At 51.0% G+C, this 16110-nt stretch overlaps 5 protein-coding genes across 5 annotated transcripts; 2 read left to right on the plus strand and 3 right to left on the minus strand.

Annotated features, from left to right (window-relative positions):
* Positions 1-2011: 2011 nt before the first annotated feature.
* On the minus strand, positions 2012-3138 carry PG994_003241 (uncharacterized protein; the record flags this gene model as incomplete). The annotated part of the gene is made up of 2 exons (XM_066854650.1): positions 2012-2390; positions 2453-3138. The coding sequence occupies 2 exons, from the start codon at positions 3136-3138 to the stop codon at positions 2012-2014; spliced, it is 1065 nt and encodes a 354-aa protein (XP_066718928.1).
* A 2158-nt stretch (positions 3139-5296) lies between these two features.
* Positions 5297-10201, minus strand: PG994_003242 (AAA family; the record flags this gene model as incomplete). The annotated part of the gene is made up of 10 exons (XM_066854651.1): positions 5297-6719; positions 6769-7037; positions 7114-7301; positions 7367-7903; positions 7939-8341; positions 8392-9058; positions 9118-9395; positions 9425-9453; positions 9585-9684; positions 9851-10201. The coding sequence occupies 10 exons, from the start codon at positions 10199-10201 to the stop codon at positions 5297-5299; spliced, it is 4245 nt and encodes a 1414-aa protein (XP_066718929.1).
* A 102-nt stretch (positions 10202-10303) lies between these two features.
* PG994_003243 (uncharacterized protein) lies at positions 10304-12759 on the minus strand (the record flags this gene model as incomplete). The annotated part of the gene is made up of 3 exons (XM_066854652.1): positions 10304-11190; positions 11230-11983; positions 12004-12759. 3 exons carry the CDS (start codon positions 12757-12759, stop codon positions 10304-10306), a joined length of 2397 nt encoding a protein of 798 aa, XP_066718930.1.
* A 1040-nt stretch (positions 12760-13799) lies between these two features.
* PG994_003244 (uncharacterized protein) lies at positions 13800-15037 on the plus strand (the record flags this gene model as incomplete). Its single annotated transcript, XM_066854653.1, has 2 exons — positions 13800-13812; positions 13917-15037. 2 exons carry the CDS (start codon positions 13800-13802, stop codon positions 15035-15037), a joined length of 1134 nt encoding a protein of 377 aa, XP_066718931.1.
* Positions 15038-15594: 557 nt separating this feature from the next.
* On the plus strand, positions 15595-16077 carry PG994_003245 (uncharacterized protein; the record flags this gene model as incomplete). The annotated part of the gene is made up of 1 exon (XM_066854654.1): positions 15595-16077. The coding sequence occupies one exon, from the start codon at positions 15595-15597 to the stop codon at positions 16075-16077; it is 483 nt and encodes a 160-aa protein (XP_066718932.1).
* Positions 16078-16110: the final 33 nt, after the last annotated feature.

The raw sequence follows: 16110 nt of genomic DNA on the forward strand, positions 1-16110 counted from the left end.
ATACCGCGTAATTCGATTTTTTACGTATTTAGTTTAAAATTAAGCTTTAATTAAATTATTTAAAGTTTTTAATTTTTAAGATATAAATAAGCTAAAAGAGGTCGCCGGAGGTGTCGGCGTACGTAACTTTATATTTAATGATAAAATAATATATTTTAAATTATATAATATAAATCCTGTCTTTTAAGAACCTTTATTAATATTTAAAACGATAAAAATCGCCTGAAACGCTTTTAAAAACGTTAATAAAAAGTCCTCTTCTAAAAAATAAGTAATATACGCTCGTATAAAACCCTCGATTTCTTTCTCGTATAACTTTTTTAACGTACGAAAATAATTAATATTAAAAGGTTAAAGTTTATATAATAAATAAGAAAGTATATAAAGTATAATAATCGAGTTTTTTTTATAATAAAGTTTAAAAGTTATCGAGTAATAGCTCTTATAGTCGTTAAGGATTAATAAATAATAAATACTTTTTATATAAAACTTCGTATATTTATTAAAGTATCGAATTTAATCCTCGTTTTTCTCGTTTGTAATTTAGTCGTTTTTAATAATTACGATTACTTAATCATTTAATAATAAACTGTTTTTATATTAAAAAAAGGTACGTTTTTTTAATAAATATAATATATAAAGAGATGGCGTAACCGTATAATTCGACGCCTTAAATAATTATAACTTATTTTTAGTTCTTTTATTAAATTACTTAAAGCTTCTCGTATTAATCGAAGGTAATTATAATTATTTTAGATAAGATTTAATATATAAAAAAGCCGGTCTCGTTAAAGTTATAAATATCCTCTTTTTAAATCTTATACTTATAAATTATATTTCGTATAAAAAGTAAACTATGCGTAATAGCGTCGAGATTTTCGTAAAAAACTTTTTAATAATCGATTTTTCGATTAAAACGCGTCTAGAGGTCTAATTACCGTTATATAAAACTAAAGGCTTAATTAACGCCGACGCGTCTCGCGTTACATTAATAAAGTAATTAATTCGCTATATCTTTAATATTATTTATTTAAGGCGGAAACGATCGCGAATTTAGATTAATTATATATCGTACGATTAATTAGTTTTCGAAATTCGTAAGCTTTTATATTAATAATTATATTATTACGATTAGCGGGTTAGCCTCTCACGAGGTAACACTTAAGGCGTAAAATTAAATAAAAATAACCGTTTAATTATTTTTAAAGCTTTTATTTTATAGCGTAATAATTAGTTTAAACGTATTATAATATAATAACTAGATATACTTATTAAATAAAAGACGTAGGTTCGATTTTTATACTTATCGAATAAGAGCTCTCTTTAGCTATTTAAATAAGATCGCTAATAATTAAGCAAGGCCTTATACGAATTAGTTCTTTATATAAAAGCTTTAAGGTTTCTCTATACTAAACTTAAATAAATCATGCGGTTATTAAAAGTTTATCGCCCTAGGTATAAAGGCATGCCCTTAGAGAGGAGGCATAGTATTACGATCGACGGGTTAGTCCCTCGCGGGGTAGCACTTAAGGCGTAGAATTAAATAGAAATAACCGTCTAGTTATTTTTAAAGCTTTTACTTTATAGTGTAGTAGTTAGTTTAAATATATTATAATATATATATCTCGTTATAAAATACTATCGTAATACCGGTAATATAAAGTTATATAAAAGATATTATATATTTATATTACGAATCGTACGCTTAATTTAAAATCTTTTTAAAACACTTAAAATATTAATTATATATCGCTCTTTTTCTATTAAGTTATTATTATAAGTAATAAAAGTATAAAAAATTATAAAAAAGTATTTAATTAAACCGTATATTTAATTAGACCGTGGATTACGTTAGTTAACTAATTATGGTACATCGAAAAGTTGGAATGTTGTGAGACGTGGAGGCGCTCCCTCGCTCAATCCAGAGAGAAAACAGCAATATCCATTTATATGCGCGCGTCAAATGCTAATAATAAGTATGTAGATAGACGTTAATTGCTCGCTCAATTCATTAAGCCGTGACGATCTCGGCCGACTGCGCAAAGACGTTGTTCCGGGCCTTGCCGTCCATCGCGAGCTTGGTGTAGCAGTAGTTGTTGGCCGAGCCCGCGTCCCCGTCGTTGATCCACGAGACGCCGGCGCACCCGGTCCGCCCGGCGCACGCCTGCAGGCACGCGAGGAAGGTGCCCGTCGTGAGGCTCTGCAGGTCGCCGCCGTCGCGCGAGAAGCCGCAGCCGATCCGGAACTTGACGCTGCCGTCGCCGTCGGGCAGCGTGTAGGTGCTGTTGTTGGCCGACGGGCAGGTGATCGGACCCGTGCCGCCGCCGGGCGTGGAGGTGGTCGAGGGGGCCGCGGAGGGGCCGGCTGATGATGTGGGGGTCGTGCCGGATCTGTTTTCCGTTAGCAGGCTGTCCCTGTCGACTTGGCAGATGTATGTAGTTAGTTCACTTACCCGCTGTTGGATTGTGCACTCGTATTCTTGGCAAACTTGCCAGTTTGCTGCATTGCCACCACGACGCCCACCGTGATCACAACCACAAGCAACCCGATCAGGAACGCCGAGTACCAGAAGCGCTTCCTGCTCATACCCAGAATGCGGCCCCGCGATTTGGACGAGGCATGATCCCGGACCGTCGTCGACTCTGCATCCCAGTCTTCAGTATTTGTCCTCTTCTTCGTCGTGTTTGTGCTATTGTTGTTCTTGTAGTAGGCCTTCGACTGGGGATCGACCGCGCGGGGGCCGGCGAGGACTTCTAAGCCCGGCTGCGACAGGTGCTGGTAGTCGGCCACGATGACTTCCTTACCGGGCTCGGGCGGGTGCACCTGGAGCGCCGAGTGGTGGCTGCTGCTGCTGTTACTGGTGCCGCTGCCGCTCAGCTTGGAGAAGATGCTGGCCTTGGATCGCTTGCGCTTCTTTTCCGAGAGTGGGGACACGAGGGCGGCAGCGGCGGCCGCTGCTCGTGTGCCGGGATGCCCCGTCTCGACGCAGTCCCAGCAAATAGGCACGGTCCCATCCGAGTGCGGACACGGGACCGCGGTCGAGGCCGTCGAAGGGGTGACGGCGCTGTGCGGGGCGGTTGGTGTTGTCGGTGACGTCTTTTCTGATTGTGTTTCCGACTTGGCTTTCTTGTTACCCATTTTTTCCCAACGTGATTATGATTATTAAGTATGTTCTATCTGAGAGAGAAGCAGAGACTCGTGTCTCATCTTGAAAGATGGCGCCCTATCAGAAACTTGAGCCTTTCATCCGGAGAAGGGGCATTTGGATTTAAATATAAGGTGCAAAAAAGAATCGATAGTGTGTAATCTTACACAGCCCCTGCGTTCAGAAATGGGGTTAAGCGTCATTGCAGTTGGTTGAAAAGCTGAAAAATGCCCATTTCAACGGCGATAGATGGCGTTCTCGGCCTCTTTGAAGGGATATCTTTAGAACAAGGGCTGTTAGTGGCTTCTCTTTTGTGGGGAACAAAGGCCCTATCTTGATGGGCTATGGCGTCAAGGCGAACAAAGGGAGAGACGAGTGTCACTGAGCTTGCTTCATTATGTCCATGCCCGCCCCCCGCAAACTGCGCCATCGAGTTCGCAGCCGCATACCATGCCCCCCCTTGCGCCGATGGGCCGCCTGAGACATTCCTTTGGGTCGAGCGGACCGCTCGAATCGGTGTTTGACCATTACGGCCGATGCTTTGAGCTTCAGCTGAATGAGCTAATGAGCCAGGGATATAGGAGCAGTATCTAAGATTGCAGCCCCCATCGTACCTGCATAGATCGATGAAAAACACAGAACATGACAAAGTAGGATGGGATCATCTTCTAAAGGAGCCCCTGCATAGAGTATCAGTAATCGATACTCTCCTTGGCTGGCGCTAGTCAGGCGTATGTTGACGAATGGGATGCCGTATGACAGACCACAGGTACACATAATTGGTGTTATTAGACGCTGCCTCACCGGGGAGAGCTAATTCGGTCCAGTGTGACCAAACCTTCCGGGTCATTCATCATACCGTAAGAGTAGGATGTCAGGCATGCCCGTCACGCAACCAACAACCTTGAGCAATTTACCCACCTGCACCGGGCGCCAGCTGCCAGGACAAGGGAGGCCCATGCTGAGTTCCGGGACCGAAGTGGATGCGAGATCATAGGCGGCCACCCTTACTTACCCGAGTATGATCATTTTCATCTCCGACTTCGCAGGACCCCACGAACCTTTCATGACGACCCCAGCCTTGGCTACTTGGATGCCAAACATAATACCCGGGGCTTCGAACTGGCTTAAATGGTCATCACCCTGGACGTGTCAAATTCCCACATGCACGACAAACCCCGGGTATCCATCGGGTTCTGTAGAGCTGATGTGGTACAGAGTAAACGAAACAACCGCCCTACCTTACGGGCTGTCACACTTGTGGCGATTGGAACAAAAGGGTTGGACCCGGGAAGATTCGTAGGCGAGTGGATGGGCACTTACGAAAAAACGCATTCGATAGATTCTTTCGAGGACGCCCTGCGTTTCCTCTACAGGGCAAGCCCCTGCCTCCTCCGCGGGCCGAAGATTATCGGGCCTTATCCCTTCCTCCCCTTCAAAGTATTTCCGCGGTAGCACACGATGATGTAAGCGTTCCGGCTCTCATGCTAAAGGGGGGGAGGTTGGATGGTACTGAGAAAATCTACTGAGGAAATCTACTGAGAAAATCCTTCTCGACGCAGCTAGTAGCGACATGCGATATCAACTTATCCGTCTCCAATCTTCAGACGTCTAGATATCTCCTTCGCTATTGAATGGGCCAAAAAAGGAGAGCGACACCCAGTACATTCTTGATTAGTCCGAGAGGCAATCAAGTCTGGCATATTATTTCCTCCTATGTGCTCCCTGTTCAGCGAACGTGTGCATGACATCTTTGGGGGTATACGTCTGGAAAGTAGGACAGTAGGGGTCCGACACCTATTGCCAGTAACTGCTCAAGGTTTGTATTATCTCTCACCATTCAGTCACTGAGTTTTGTGCATATAAACATATGCCATAGGGCAACTGGGACTCCCATTGCCAAAAGCCAACTTGCCTTACTTGCTACGACCTTGGACGGTGTTAAACTAGACGTTTACCAATCAGCTATCCCATCGTCGGCCAGTTACCCCGGTACCAGCCGGCTATCCCATTGTCAAATATCCCACCATCAGCCAGTTATTCCATTGCCACCCAAACCTCACTGATTATCCAACCTCTGATCTAATACCGAAATGAAATCACGCAATAGCAACACCATAGATTATACCATAGCCAGACAGCAAAATCCACTCACATCCCCTTCAGAGCCTCGCTGGAAACGAAGTGCGACCCGCCCGCGCACCGGTACCCCGAATCCTGCTTGATCCATCGGTACCCCATGGGGCACAGTCCCATCTTCTCCAGCTTCTTCTGGACAGTCTCTTCCTCCTTGCGCTTCCGGTCCTCCAGCAGCCGCAGCACGATCTTCTCCCGGTCGGCGTCCGCCGTGGCCTTCTTCTTGTCGTCGAGCAGGCGCTGGTACTCGTCCTCCCGCTCCTGCTCGGCCCGCTTGTCGCGCTGCAGCTGGGCCCAGACCGCATCGCTGACGCTGGCGTCGCGTTGCGCGTCGTCGTCGGGCCCCTGACCGTTATCATTTCTTCGTTGAGCTGGTTCGGGCTCAGGGGTTGACGGGGGAGTCTGTTCTTCGTCTTCGTCCTCCTCGCTTGGGGCATCGTCGTTGTTGGTTTCCGTCGTGGTCTCAGTCGCGGTACGTGGTGCAGGCGCGTCATCAGATCCTGACGCCTCTCTGATCGTTTCATTAACAACCGATTTGGGTTTGGAAGCCTTATTGCGGGATTTCCGCTCCTGGAGCATGGACCTCAACACCGTCAACACCGCCTCCTCGTGGACGATGAACTTCCTCGTCTTCGCCCCTTCCTTGGACTTTATTGTCTTGCTGAAGATGGTCTCAGCCATAGTCTTGACGTCGCGAGCGTTCGCCCAACCTGGTTGGTAGGATAGGTCCAAGAAAAGCTTGTCGAGGGCGCTTGAAAACTCCTTTCGGGCCGTGACCAGCTGACTGATATCGAAAGAGACACTCTTGCTTTTATTATTGTTCTTATTCTCCAAGTCTCGCGTCTTGGACTGAAGCACGTTGACCATCAGCTTGGTGCACTCCTGCGGACCGAGGCTCCGGAACATCACCGCCTCAGGAAATCGCGAAGAGAGACCTTCGTTGACCGAGGTGAGCCGGTCGATGTCCTTCTCGTATCCAGCAAGGATGATGATCATTTTCTTGTAGTAGCGCTCCTTGGTCACACAGTCGACGATTTCGTCGATCGCTTCCTGCGCGAAGTGGCCCTCGGCCAGCCGGTAGGCCTCGTCGACAAACAGGACCTTGCCAAGCGCCCTTTCGAACAACTGCCGTACCTTGGGTCCCGTGTGCCCCACGTATTGGCCAACGAGGTCGCTGGCAGAACACTCGACCACCTCGGCCGTCGACAGGAAGCCCATGTCGTAGAAGACCTTGCCCATTTTCCGGGCCGTCGTCGTCTTCCCCGTACCCGGCGGGCCTTTGAAGAGGAAGTTGAAGGGGATGTTCTCCTTGGGATTCATGTCCAGTGCCTTCATCGCCCTGACGGTCTCTTGGTAGCCTTCGAGCAGAGCCACCGTTTCTTCGGTACCCACAGTGCCTTCAAACAGCTTCTTGACGTTGGTCTCGGACATCTCCGCCCTGTCGAAATTCCTCGTCAAAGTCGCGCGCTTCGAGCAGTTGTCTCGACTTTGCCTCGCCCTTGCTGAGCCTCGATTGATGACGTGCTTTAGTGGCATCGAGAAAGATGTCAATCTCGCCCGCGTTGCCGAAGTTGGGGCGGTTGCGAGCACGGTTGAGCATCTCCATGGCTACATCCTTCGCCTCTCCGGTTGCATCGTAGCTCTGCTGCTTCAACTTGAGGTTTAGGATTTGCAGGAGCTGCTGATCGTCGAAGTCCTCGAAGGTGAATGCGGAGGCAATCGGGAAGCGACGCGCGAGGCCGGGATTGGTATGGGACTTTCGAGCATCGTCTGCATCTGATCCTTATAGCCAAGGAGTAAGACGCATCGATCGTCCCCGGAACGAATTGTACCTCGGCCACGATCGTATCAATCACAGCAGTCTTGAATGGGTCATTAGATGAGCCAGTATGACCGTACAGGCCGTAGGCCTCGTCGATGACTAAGACCTTGCCCACCGTCGAGGCTAGGATGCCCTTTGCCTTCTTCTCCGATCCTCCTATTACGGCATCGATAAAATCCGCCGGCTGCTTCACCACCACTACATACGGTTAGCTTGTTTGACCTCCTCGGCATCCAAAAGGGGGGCTCTGTGGGTGTTCTTACCTTCACCTTTGGACAGCAGGCCAAGATCCACCAGGATCTGACCATAGAGCTTGGATACAGTCGTCTTCCCTGTTCCCGGATTTCCGAGGAAGACCTTGTTCAGCGAGTACTCCACAAGGGCCTCTTCCGCTAGCTCTCTGTCGTAGTTCTCCGTGGCGCTGTCGACCAAGGACTTGACGTTCTGCTTGACGGCGTCGAGTCCAATTAATTTGTTCAATGCTGTCCACCCTTGCGACTTGACAAGCGCATCTGCGGGCCTCGGTCCGATCAGGTCGAGTTTGGTGAAGAGGAAGTCGTCCGGAGCCGGCTTGTTTTTCTTGCGACGCTCCCTCCTGATTCGTGACGCTTGGCTTTTGGAGATCCGGGCAAGTACGTTCTCCACCGTCCGCGCATTGCCGAATCCCTCCTTACCTCGACCGCGGCCGATCCTTCGGGCCACGATGCGGCAGTAGAGGCCCGACGGTCCATCCTCACACTTCATGGCCTTGTTGTACTGCTTATCGATCTTGAGTGTCAGGATGTCCAGCAACTCCTTGTCTGTGTAGTCGGCAAATTTCATCTGGGTGGGGAACCGGCTGGGCAAGCCCGGATTGTGGGCGAGAACGACTCCATCTGCTTGTCGTAGCCGGCCAACAGAAAGACGAGCTTCCCCGTAAGGTTTTCCACTTCGGCGAGAAGGGAGTCCAGCACCGCTCCACCACCAGGGCTGTTTCCCGAGGTTAGCTGATAGGCCTCGTCGATGAAGAAGACACCGCCACCTCGGTTAAGCATGTTGTCGACCAGCTTTTGGCATCCGCCAACCCCTATATTCGCAAGTTTGGCCCCCGTCGTCTCTTCGAAGTTCGATCCGGGTAGTATTCCTAAAGACGTCAGGAACCGGGCGTAGATCCGCGCCACAGTGGTCTTTCCTGTGCCAGGGTTGCCTAGTAGCTGGGACCCAAACCGTTGCTTACTGAAGTCGACACCCTGCCGGACCTAAGATCTGTCAGTTAGGGTTACCTCGCTTTCTGTTTCATGCAACATACCTTTGTGTCAACTTCGCTCTTGATCTCCAAGAATTGGGTCTTCACATCTTCTAACCCAATCATGCTCATCAGCTCGTCAAGCGGCGCATTCTGAACACCTTCAGTTTGTTTGAGGTGCTCCCACTCTTCCTGTGCGCTGGCAGGGACACCTGGAACCTTGGCACTATCGGAGGCCGATGGCTTGGGTTTGACTTGGGATGCGTCCTTGGAAGATGCCGAAGCTTTCTTAGCAGCTACCGCATCAGCTCTCTCCTTTTGCAGCTTCTTCGCCTGCTCGTACTGTTCCCTGGACTCCTTCGCCGCCTTCAGCTCCTCTCGCTGCTTGGACAGGGCAGACTTCTCGTCCTCTTCTTCGGCCATGTACTTGATCTTGCGCCTCTCGTGGTCGAGCTCGTCCTGGATATCCTGCAGCTCTCGGGCGTAGGCTTTCTGTCGCTCGAGGCGCTTCCGTTCCAGCTCCAGATCACGCTGGATGCGCCGCTCCTGTTCCTGGTCTTCAGTGATGCACTTTTCGCAGCGGTCGTTCCGCCTTGAACACGCCACGCGCCGCTTGTGTTGTCGGTCGCACACCAAGTCCACTCTGTGGGTGCACTCGACTTGCTTGTGCGATCGCTCCCGGTGACAGCGACGCTGGCACGTATGTTGACCGCAATTCAGTTGCACTCCGCTTGATGGCATTGTTAGTCTTTTTCTTGAGGTTCTAATTCGGCGCACTCTTCCACTCACCAAGATTGTGCACAGCCCCTGTCGGGACAGAACTTGGCGAAGTCGGCTGGATGGCTCAGTAGCGCCTTGGTCTCTGGGTGCTGCTCGCACTTGACCGGGATCCCATCGTAGAGATCGTGGTTTTTTTTGAGGAGCTCGAAGAACTTGGTCCAGAGCGAGGCTCCCTTCTTGCTCTTCGTAAAAGTGTCGATATTGCCGATCATGATAAGGCAGTTCCTCGCCCGCGAGATCAGGACATTGAGCCTCGCTGGCGATGACATGAAACCGATGTCTCCTTGCTCATTCCACGCGTCAATGACGCGATCACAATGTCGGACTCCTCACCTTGGTAGTTGTCTGTAGTTGCTGTTAGTATGCTATGCGTCTATGCCTTGCTTCTGCTGGGTTGATCCGGTATGATTAAAAAATAGGAATAAAGAGAAAAAGAAATAAGAAGGGGAAAACCTATTGCCCAGAATTGGACTCACCGATGGTGGATAGACGTATCTGCCTCTTCCCGACTTTTGAGGCAGCCTGCGTGATCAGACCGGCCCGAAGGAGCTCACCGGAATCAAGATCGTTCAGAACCTACCGACTCTCGGCATTAGCATTACTCCTTTGGAATAAACGGAATATCTCAGGAGGGAATGAAGGCAACTCCTAGAATAAACGGTGGATCCATTCCCCTAAGACACTGGGATAACGAGGAATAACGGCTAGAATAGGGAAGGAATCATCACCGAAAGTCGCTTACCGAGTCATTCTCGTCCTTCAGGGCGTCTCTGAGGAGGCGCAATTGTCCGATATAAGGCGTGAGGATAACCATGTCACGGGTTCCGTAGCCCTGCTGTGCTAGATATCTCACGAGGCCGACGACCATTTCGGCCTCAAACTGGTTCTGCTTGCTAGCTTTGACCGTCGGGTCTCGTTTGTCCGCTAGCGAGTCGAGGATCGTTTCGGGCTGTTCGTGGTTGAAGAATACAACTCTGTCTTGCAAACCCAGGATAGATGGGCGTTGTGCCGTATTTGGGCCATCCTCCAGTCCGGGATAGGTCAAGGCTCGGGGGAAAAGGGAGATGCTGGGATGCATGCGGTGTTGCTTCATGAGGGTTTGGAGGGGTGTTTATGCTTAATCAGCCTTTCGAACATCGACATGTTGAGATTGTATCCGTCGCCCTTCTCAACCGATAATGCGTAGTTGTTGATCTTAGGACGCAGCTGCCTGTGGTCTCCAATCAGGATCAGCTGCTTGACCCGAAGGCGCCATAGCGGCCAGGATGTGTGCCTCCTGGATCTCGCCGGCTTCCTCAACAAGCACGATGTCGGGGTTGGCTGCTCGGATGACATTGGTGTACATGGCTGCAGCCGTCGTGGTACAGCCGATGATGCGTTTGGAACGCAGAGTGTCAATATCACGCTCATTGAACTGCTCCTGGACCCGTTCATGTACACGGTCCATTTGCTGGGCCACCTCCTGGATGACCTCAATCTGCTCGAGATTGATGGCTATATACCACTTCTGGTAGTACTCCGTGCGCTTGTTCAGGTTCATGTTCCATACCTTGTTGCAGTGGGGTGGAACATCCTGAGTGAAGATGCCTGGATCTTCTCCGCGGCACCAGCGGTTGAACAGGTAATCATTTTGGATGCCTTTGCCTTTTCTGTCCACTCGTTTCCAGTCTTGGTCGGATGACGGGATCGTGAATGCTTGGTGGAAGCCACTGTCGTCGTCTGAGAACTTGAGGTGCTCCATAATGGTGGTGAAGGAGACCGTAGAGCTGACAAGGGCCGAAAACAGAGACTGAAGCTTCGAATGAAGCTCCTGCCATTCCTCCTTCAGCCTGTTGATGAGGGTCCAAGCATCTGCCTTTCGTCTGTATGCCGATGTTTGTTTCGACAGTAGAAGACCTTGCGTGCGTTCTGTGTACTTTGATCCGAGTCTGACCATTTGGTCCGCTGGGATCTGAGCGTCCATCAACTCCTCAAGAAATTGATCCAGTGCGTGGTTGGTGTAGCTGATGACCAAAATCCGATCTTTGGAGTTGTCATACAGCGCTTTCACGATCCACGAACCCACAAATGACTTTGCCAGTCCTATATATACCCAGTCAGTTCACTTGCGCTTAGTTAAACTTCTTAACGTCTTGGTAGTATAGGGGTACTTGCCTGGGGGACCCTGTATAAGAGCCACTGGGTTAGTCAAAGCAGCCAGGAAAGCCTCGACTTGCGACCGGTCGACTCGCCGCTTCACATTTCCAATAACAACCTCGGTTCCATGGTCTGGAATGTCCTTGAACTTGTTTATGAGACAAATTCTTGCTGAGCTTCTCAAAGGCGCATCCAGATCGTCGGGCTCTGGCAGACTCAGGATTGGCTCGTGAAGGGGGAGGTTCGTCATGTTCTGAAGTCCTTTCAGCACAGGCTCATATGCGGATACCGGGGTCTCAACAAGGACGAATTGGCAGCCGCGTTGTGTCCGTAGGGCTAACAATGCCCTGCTAAGAGCCTTGCTATCAGTGAACTGAAGGCAGACCACGGGAGGTTGTTTGCAGAGCAGTTCAACATTCCGTTCGATGAAAGCGAACCCGTAGATGTTCCTCCCACAGACTAGAGCACCAAAAGATTGATGCTTCAGGTAGTTTTTGTTGTCTTTGTCTTCGAGAAATCTCTTACACTGTGCTGCAGTCATCTTGTGCAATTGACCCAGCCCCTGGCGGCATTCCAAGGCAATCGAGCATTTCTTGTCTCTCTGGTCGTCTCCGGCTTCTAGGCCGACAAGGGCGAGTTCGCCAAGAATTTGTGCCGGCCGACGAGGCTTCTTCCTGCCCATGATGACTTGGTAGTCCTCACGGAGCTCCTGTAGCATGTCTTCCCTGAGCAACCTGAACTGGTTGTCCAGGTGCATACTTGCACGAAGTGAAGGTTCTGCCCATCAATGTCTCGCGCCCGGCGCAAAAATGGCTTGGCGGAAGCAAGAAACTCATCAGTGGTTGGCCATAGTGAAATCTCTCGATAGTCGGCAAAGTCATTGTCATGTCGACCGCCCGGGGAATAGGTTGAGTCGTCAGCTAAAGGGATAGTCTTCAAGTCGATGGCTTTCTGTATTTTGTATGCCAATGCTCTGACGTCGTGCGAATCTGATTTCTGGAATTTTCCGCGAGCCATGACTGCTCTGATGTCGGGCAAGAGGGAGGTGGCGGCTTCATCTGTGGAGGAGACAATCTCGTGGATGAGCCAGGCGAAGGGATGGAGATGCTCATCATCAAGGGCGTCAAGTGATTTGACCAGCCCTTGCCACATAGTAGGCGGGTTGATCATGACAAGGATGATCTGCCACAGGAGCTGCCCGTCTGCCAATGCCTTGACGGCGGGACTGGAAAGGTAGCGGACGAACCTGAGGGTAGATGACTTGATGAACTCAGGTGATAGATCTGCACGTACGCTCGCACGCATACATTCCAATCCATGGCTACTTGCTAAGATGGTCTCAACGGCCTGCGCAGGGGACTCGTCATTTTGGGCTGATTCGAGGAAGAGCTTGGCGTCACTTGGATTGGTGACAGGTCGCCTGCCCTGGATGGAAGCCTTGAGCAATCTGGCCAGCTTGAGAGTTCGGCTTGTGGTGCCATCCTGGACCGAGGCGGGACCATTAATGATAGCCATGACTATTGGATGATTGTGTGAGTGAGAAGGGTTAATGGAATAAATGGGACGATAATACGTAGAGAGAATAGAGAGAACGAGACGTCGAGAAACGCTGGGTGGGTAAGCAGGCTATGACAACAGCCGGTTTCTGATGATGCAATAATCACAGGATATCGTAGGTAGTGGAAGCCGCTGGTTTCCTGAAGAATGTAGGAGAGGAGAAGCCAAGTCTAGTCTTGATGGGTATATGGGCGACTTTCAAGTGACAAAATCCGTTTGCACTTGGTAGGAGCAGCGATCTCACTCGCCCGTTCGCCAGAGGCTTATCGGTTTCTATGGCATTTGTGATTGGTTGCCCCGTGCATGAAACGTTCTGCACGCTGCGGGAGGCCCATCGTCGCTTCGCGGGCAAGGCAGCAAGGCAACCCCAAATTTCCATGGAGCCGATGCGGGAGCCAACAGATGGACAGCACTGCCCCCCAACCAGGTCGCATCAAACGGTCGAGAATGAGGCCAACACATCAACCAAGGCAGATTCGATTTGGTCGAGAAACGGCTCGAAGTTTCTGTGTGACTTGAAGCCAAATTCTGCCTTGAATTGACCCACACCGGCATGAAAGTGGTAGGCCTCATCTGAAAACGCCCGACGGTGCCCCTGGTCAGGCCTCCTTCTCTTTGATCCAACACAGAGTTGGCCGGCCTCAGTTATCTTGGTTAAATTAGCTCAATCTAGACTCCCAAGGCTTGAATTGAAAGGGTTCTCTTCCTTACTCAATTCCCATTCTCTCTAAAGTATCGGAAACACCTATAATGTATTACAACTCATCTCGTGGTCGCTCCTATTGGAGAGGGGGCGGTCGCCCGCGTGGCGGCAGATATCCCCATAATCCTTCGAGACCCATCAACTCAAATACCCCTGAGCATCCTTTGGCCCTTTGGTCGAGGAGCTTCGATCGGCTGATCTTGATGGGAAATCCGTGGGCAATGAACAAGACGCAAGTATCACGGACTGCAAGCTTGCAGCGTCATACAATTGGACCAGTAGTCGCACTCCGATCATGCTGATGCCAGGTAAGATCCACCTGCTCCATTGACTCCAGCAATCATGTCGAGACATTAATGAAAACCATAAAGGTATGCCACCTCGATGGACTCCTCTTAGAGAGCCCATGCAGCTGGCGGAAGACAGCGGGAATACTTCCGGGACCGCAACGCTGCTCGTTACCCGCCCCATCCAATGGAGCCAGCAGTATTGGCCCTGTTGAGCGACGTGCCCGACCTGTGCAGTAGTGCCGAGGTCGACCTCGTGGCCTGCAGCAGCACAATGGGCAACCTGCTCCGTTGCCTGCGTGGCGAGCAGAAACCCTTCCGCATTCTAGTCGAAGAGATCGGAGACACCATGTTCTTCATCCGCCGCGAGAAGTCACCCACGGAGACGATCCCCGACGTTCGGGGATTCGGCCACACCTTCCCCGAGCACTATACGACTTGGGACGAGTCGGTCAAGACGTCCACTTCTCACCAGCGCGTCCTGAGTTACCGCTTTGGCGGTATGCTATGTTTCGTCCGTTTCGAGGCAGACGGGTACTTACCGGGTACTGTTGACGCACCGGCCCCTGACAAGGCCAAAGGCCCAGCCGGCTTGGACGACTTGCTCTCTTCTCTCGGATCCGCCACAGTCAAGACGGGTGAAACGGCAGCGTCTAGTGCTGGCAGCCTCGAAGTCAAACGTGTCGGTGCCAAAGTGGACCAAAGCCAGGTCTTTGACCTCAAAACGCGCAGCTTCCGTCGCAAGGTGAACCAAGACACCCTCAGCGACGAAATGCCCCGTCTCTGGGTGTCGCAGATCCCCAACTTCGTCCTGGCCTACCACACCAACGGCGTCTTCGACGACATCCGGGTGCAGGACGTGCGGGCCGAGGTGGCCGCATGGGAGACGCAGCAGCGCCCCGTCCTGGGCCGGCTCGCGGCGCTGCTCCACCACATCCGGGAGCTGGTCCGGGCGGACCCGGCGCGCAAGCTGGAGCTCTGTCACAACGCGGACAGGCCCGGTACTCTCCAGATCCGGCAGCAGCTTACGGACGCGGGCGATGCGCTGTCGGGGGAGGTCAAGACCCGGTGGCTGTCGGCTAGCATGCATGGATCACGGGGAGAAGCCGGCGGGTCACCAATTGGCTCGGACTCGGACTCGGACAGTGGAATTAGCTTCGGCGCCAATGACGGAGAGGAAGACTTTACGGCCTGCTCGGATGCCTGTGGGTACTGTGGCCACTGTGCCTCCGCCAAGAAGCCTTGATTCCATTCTGTTATCTTTGAGATGTAATTAGCAAGCAATGCAATTGCTGGGTGGATACGATTTCTATAGTGTAACGCAGACACATTCGAAGCGATCTCTAGGTATTATTTCTATGGACTAATTCATTATCCCCAAAACGTCATACAGTGTATGGACCTCTCTTAGCAGGCAGGCGTCCCGCTCTTCCGCGACCCGGTATGAAAACTGTGCCCACGATGCTGCTCCATATAGGTCGTGGAGAACAGAGAGTCTCGGCTCGGACGAGTGCCTGCCTGTACTGTTGCCATGTTTCCAGGAGGCAGAGTCAAAGGCAAATTGATGCGTTGTGAGAATCATGGTTCGTTTGCTGTGCCATGTTGGAACAGAATAGGCAACAGAGTTCCGGAGCGATCGACAACATGATTCCGGAGGAACTGGCAACGGGAGTCCGGCAAGAACAGGCAACAGGATTCACGCAGAAGAAAAAAAATAGGAGTAAATAAAAACTTGAAAATGCTGAAGAAATCGCACTACGTACGGATTCTTGCGGTATTACCCAATCACCAACATCGCCCAACATGAACGCTCTGATTCGCTCCCATCGGCGTAGAAGACTACTCCTTCCATTGACCCTCCCAGTCATAGTTGTATATCTGTGGCTTCCCCAGACCTATCAGCTAAGCGATAGAGTCCGCCAAACGGGGCCGTGGTCGACACAGTACCAACTCGAGCAAACGTCGGTGCCCACGACAGACGAGCTCGGCTGTCTGCATGGCAATCTCCCCCAGCTGGACGACGACGACGACGACAACGACGAGTTCTCTCCAGCGGACCCGATCCACAACCGCGTTCATTTCATCTACGGGCTGAGCAACCCGTACAGCAAACCCGGGTCGGGCACGTTCGATTTCCTGTGCTACCTCGCCGTGAGGAGCGCGATCCTGGGCATGAAGGCCGACAAGGTCTTCCTAAACTACACCTACATCGCCGAACCGCCCTCGCCCGACCCGAACGCTGCCCCCGCACGAAACCGTGGATCAGGCGTCTCGGCCGCGACATAGAGCTAGTCCACCACCCGCCCGAGGAGCTGGTCG

Source organism: Apiospora phragmitis (assembly GCF_038363925.1).
Source record: "Apiospora phragmitis strain CBS 135458 chromosome Unknown utg000004l:1.0-3135199.0:1.0-3139288.0, whole genome shotgun sequence".
Classification (NCBI taxonomy): domain Eukaryota; kingdom Fungi; phylum Ascomycota; class Sordariomycetes; order Amphisphaeriales; family Apiosporaceae; genus Apiospora; species Apiospora phragmitis.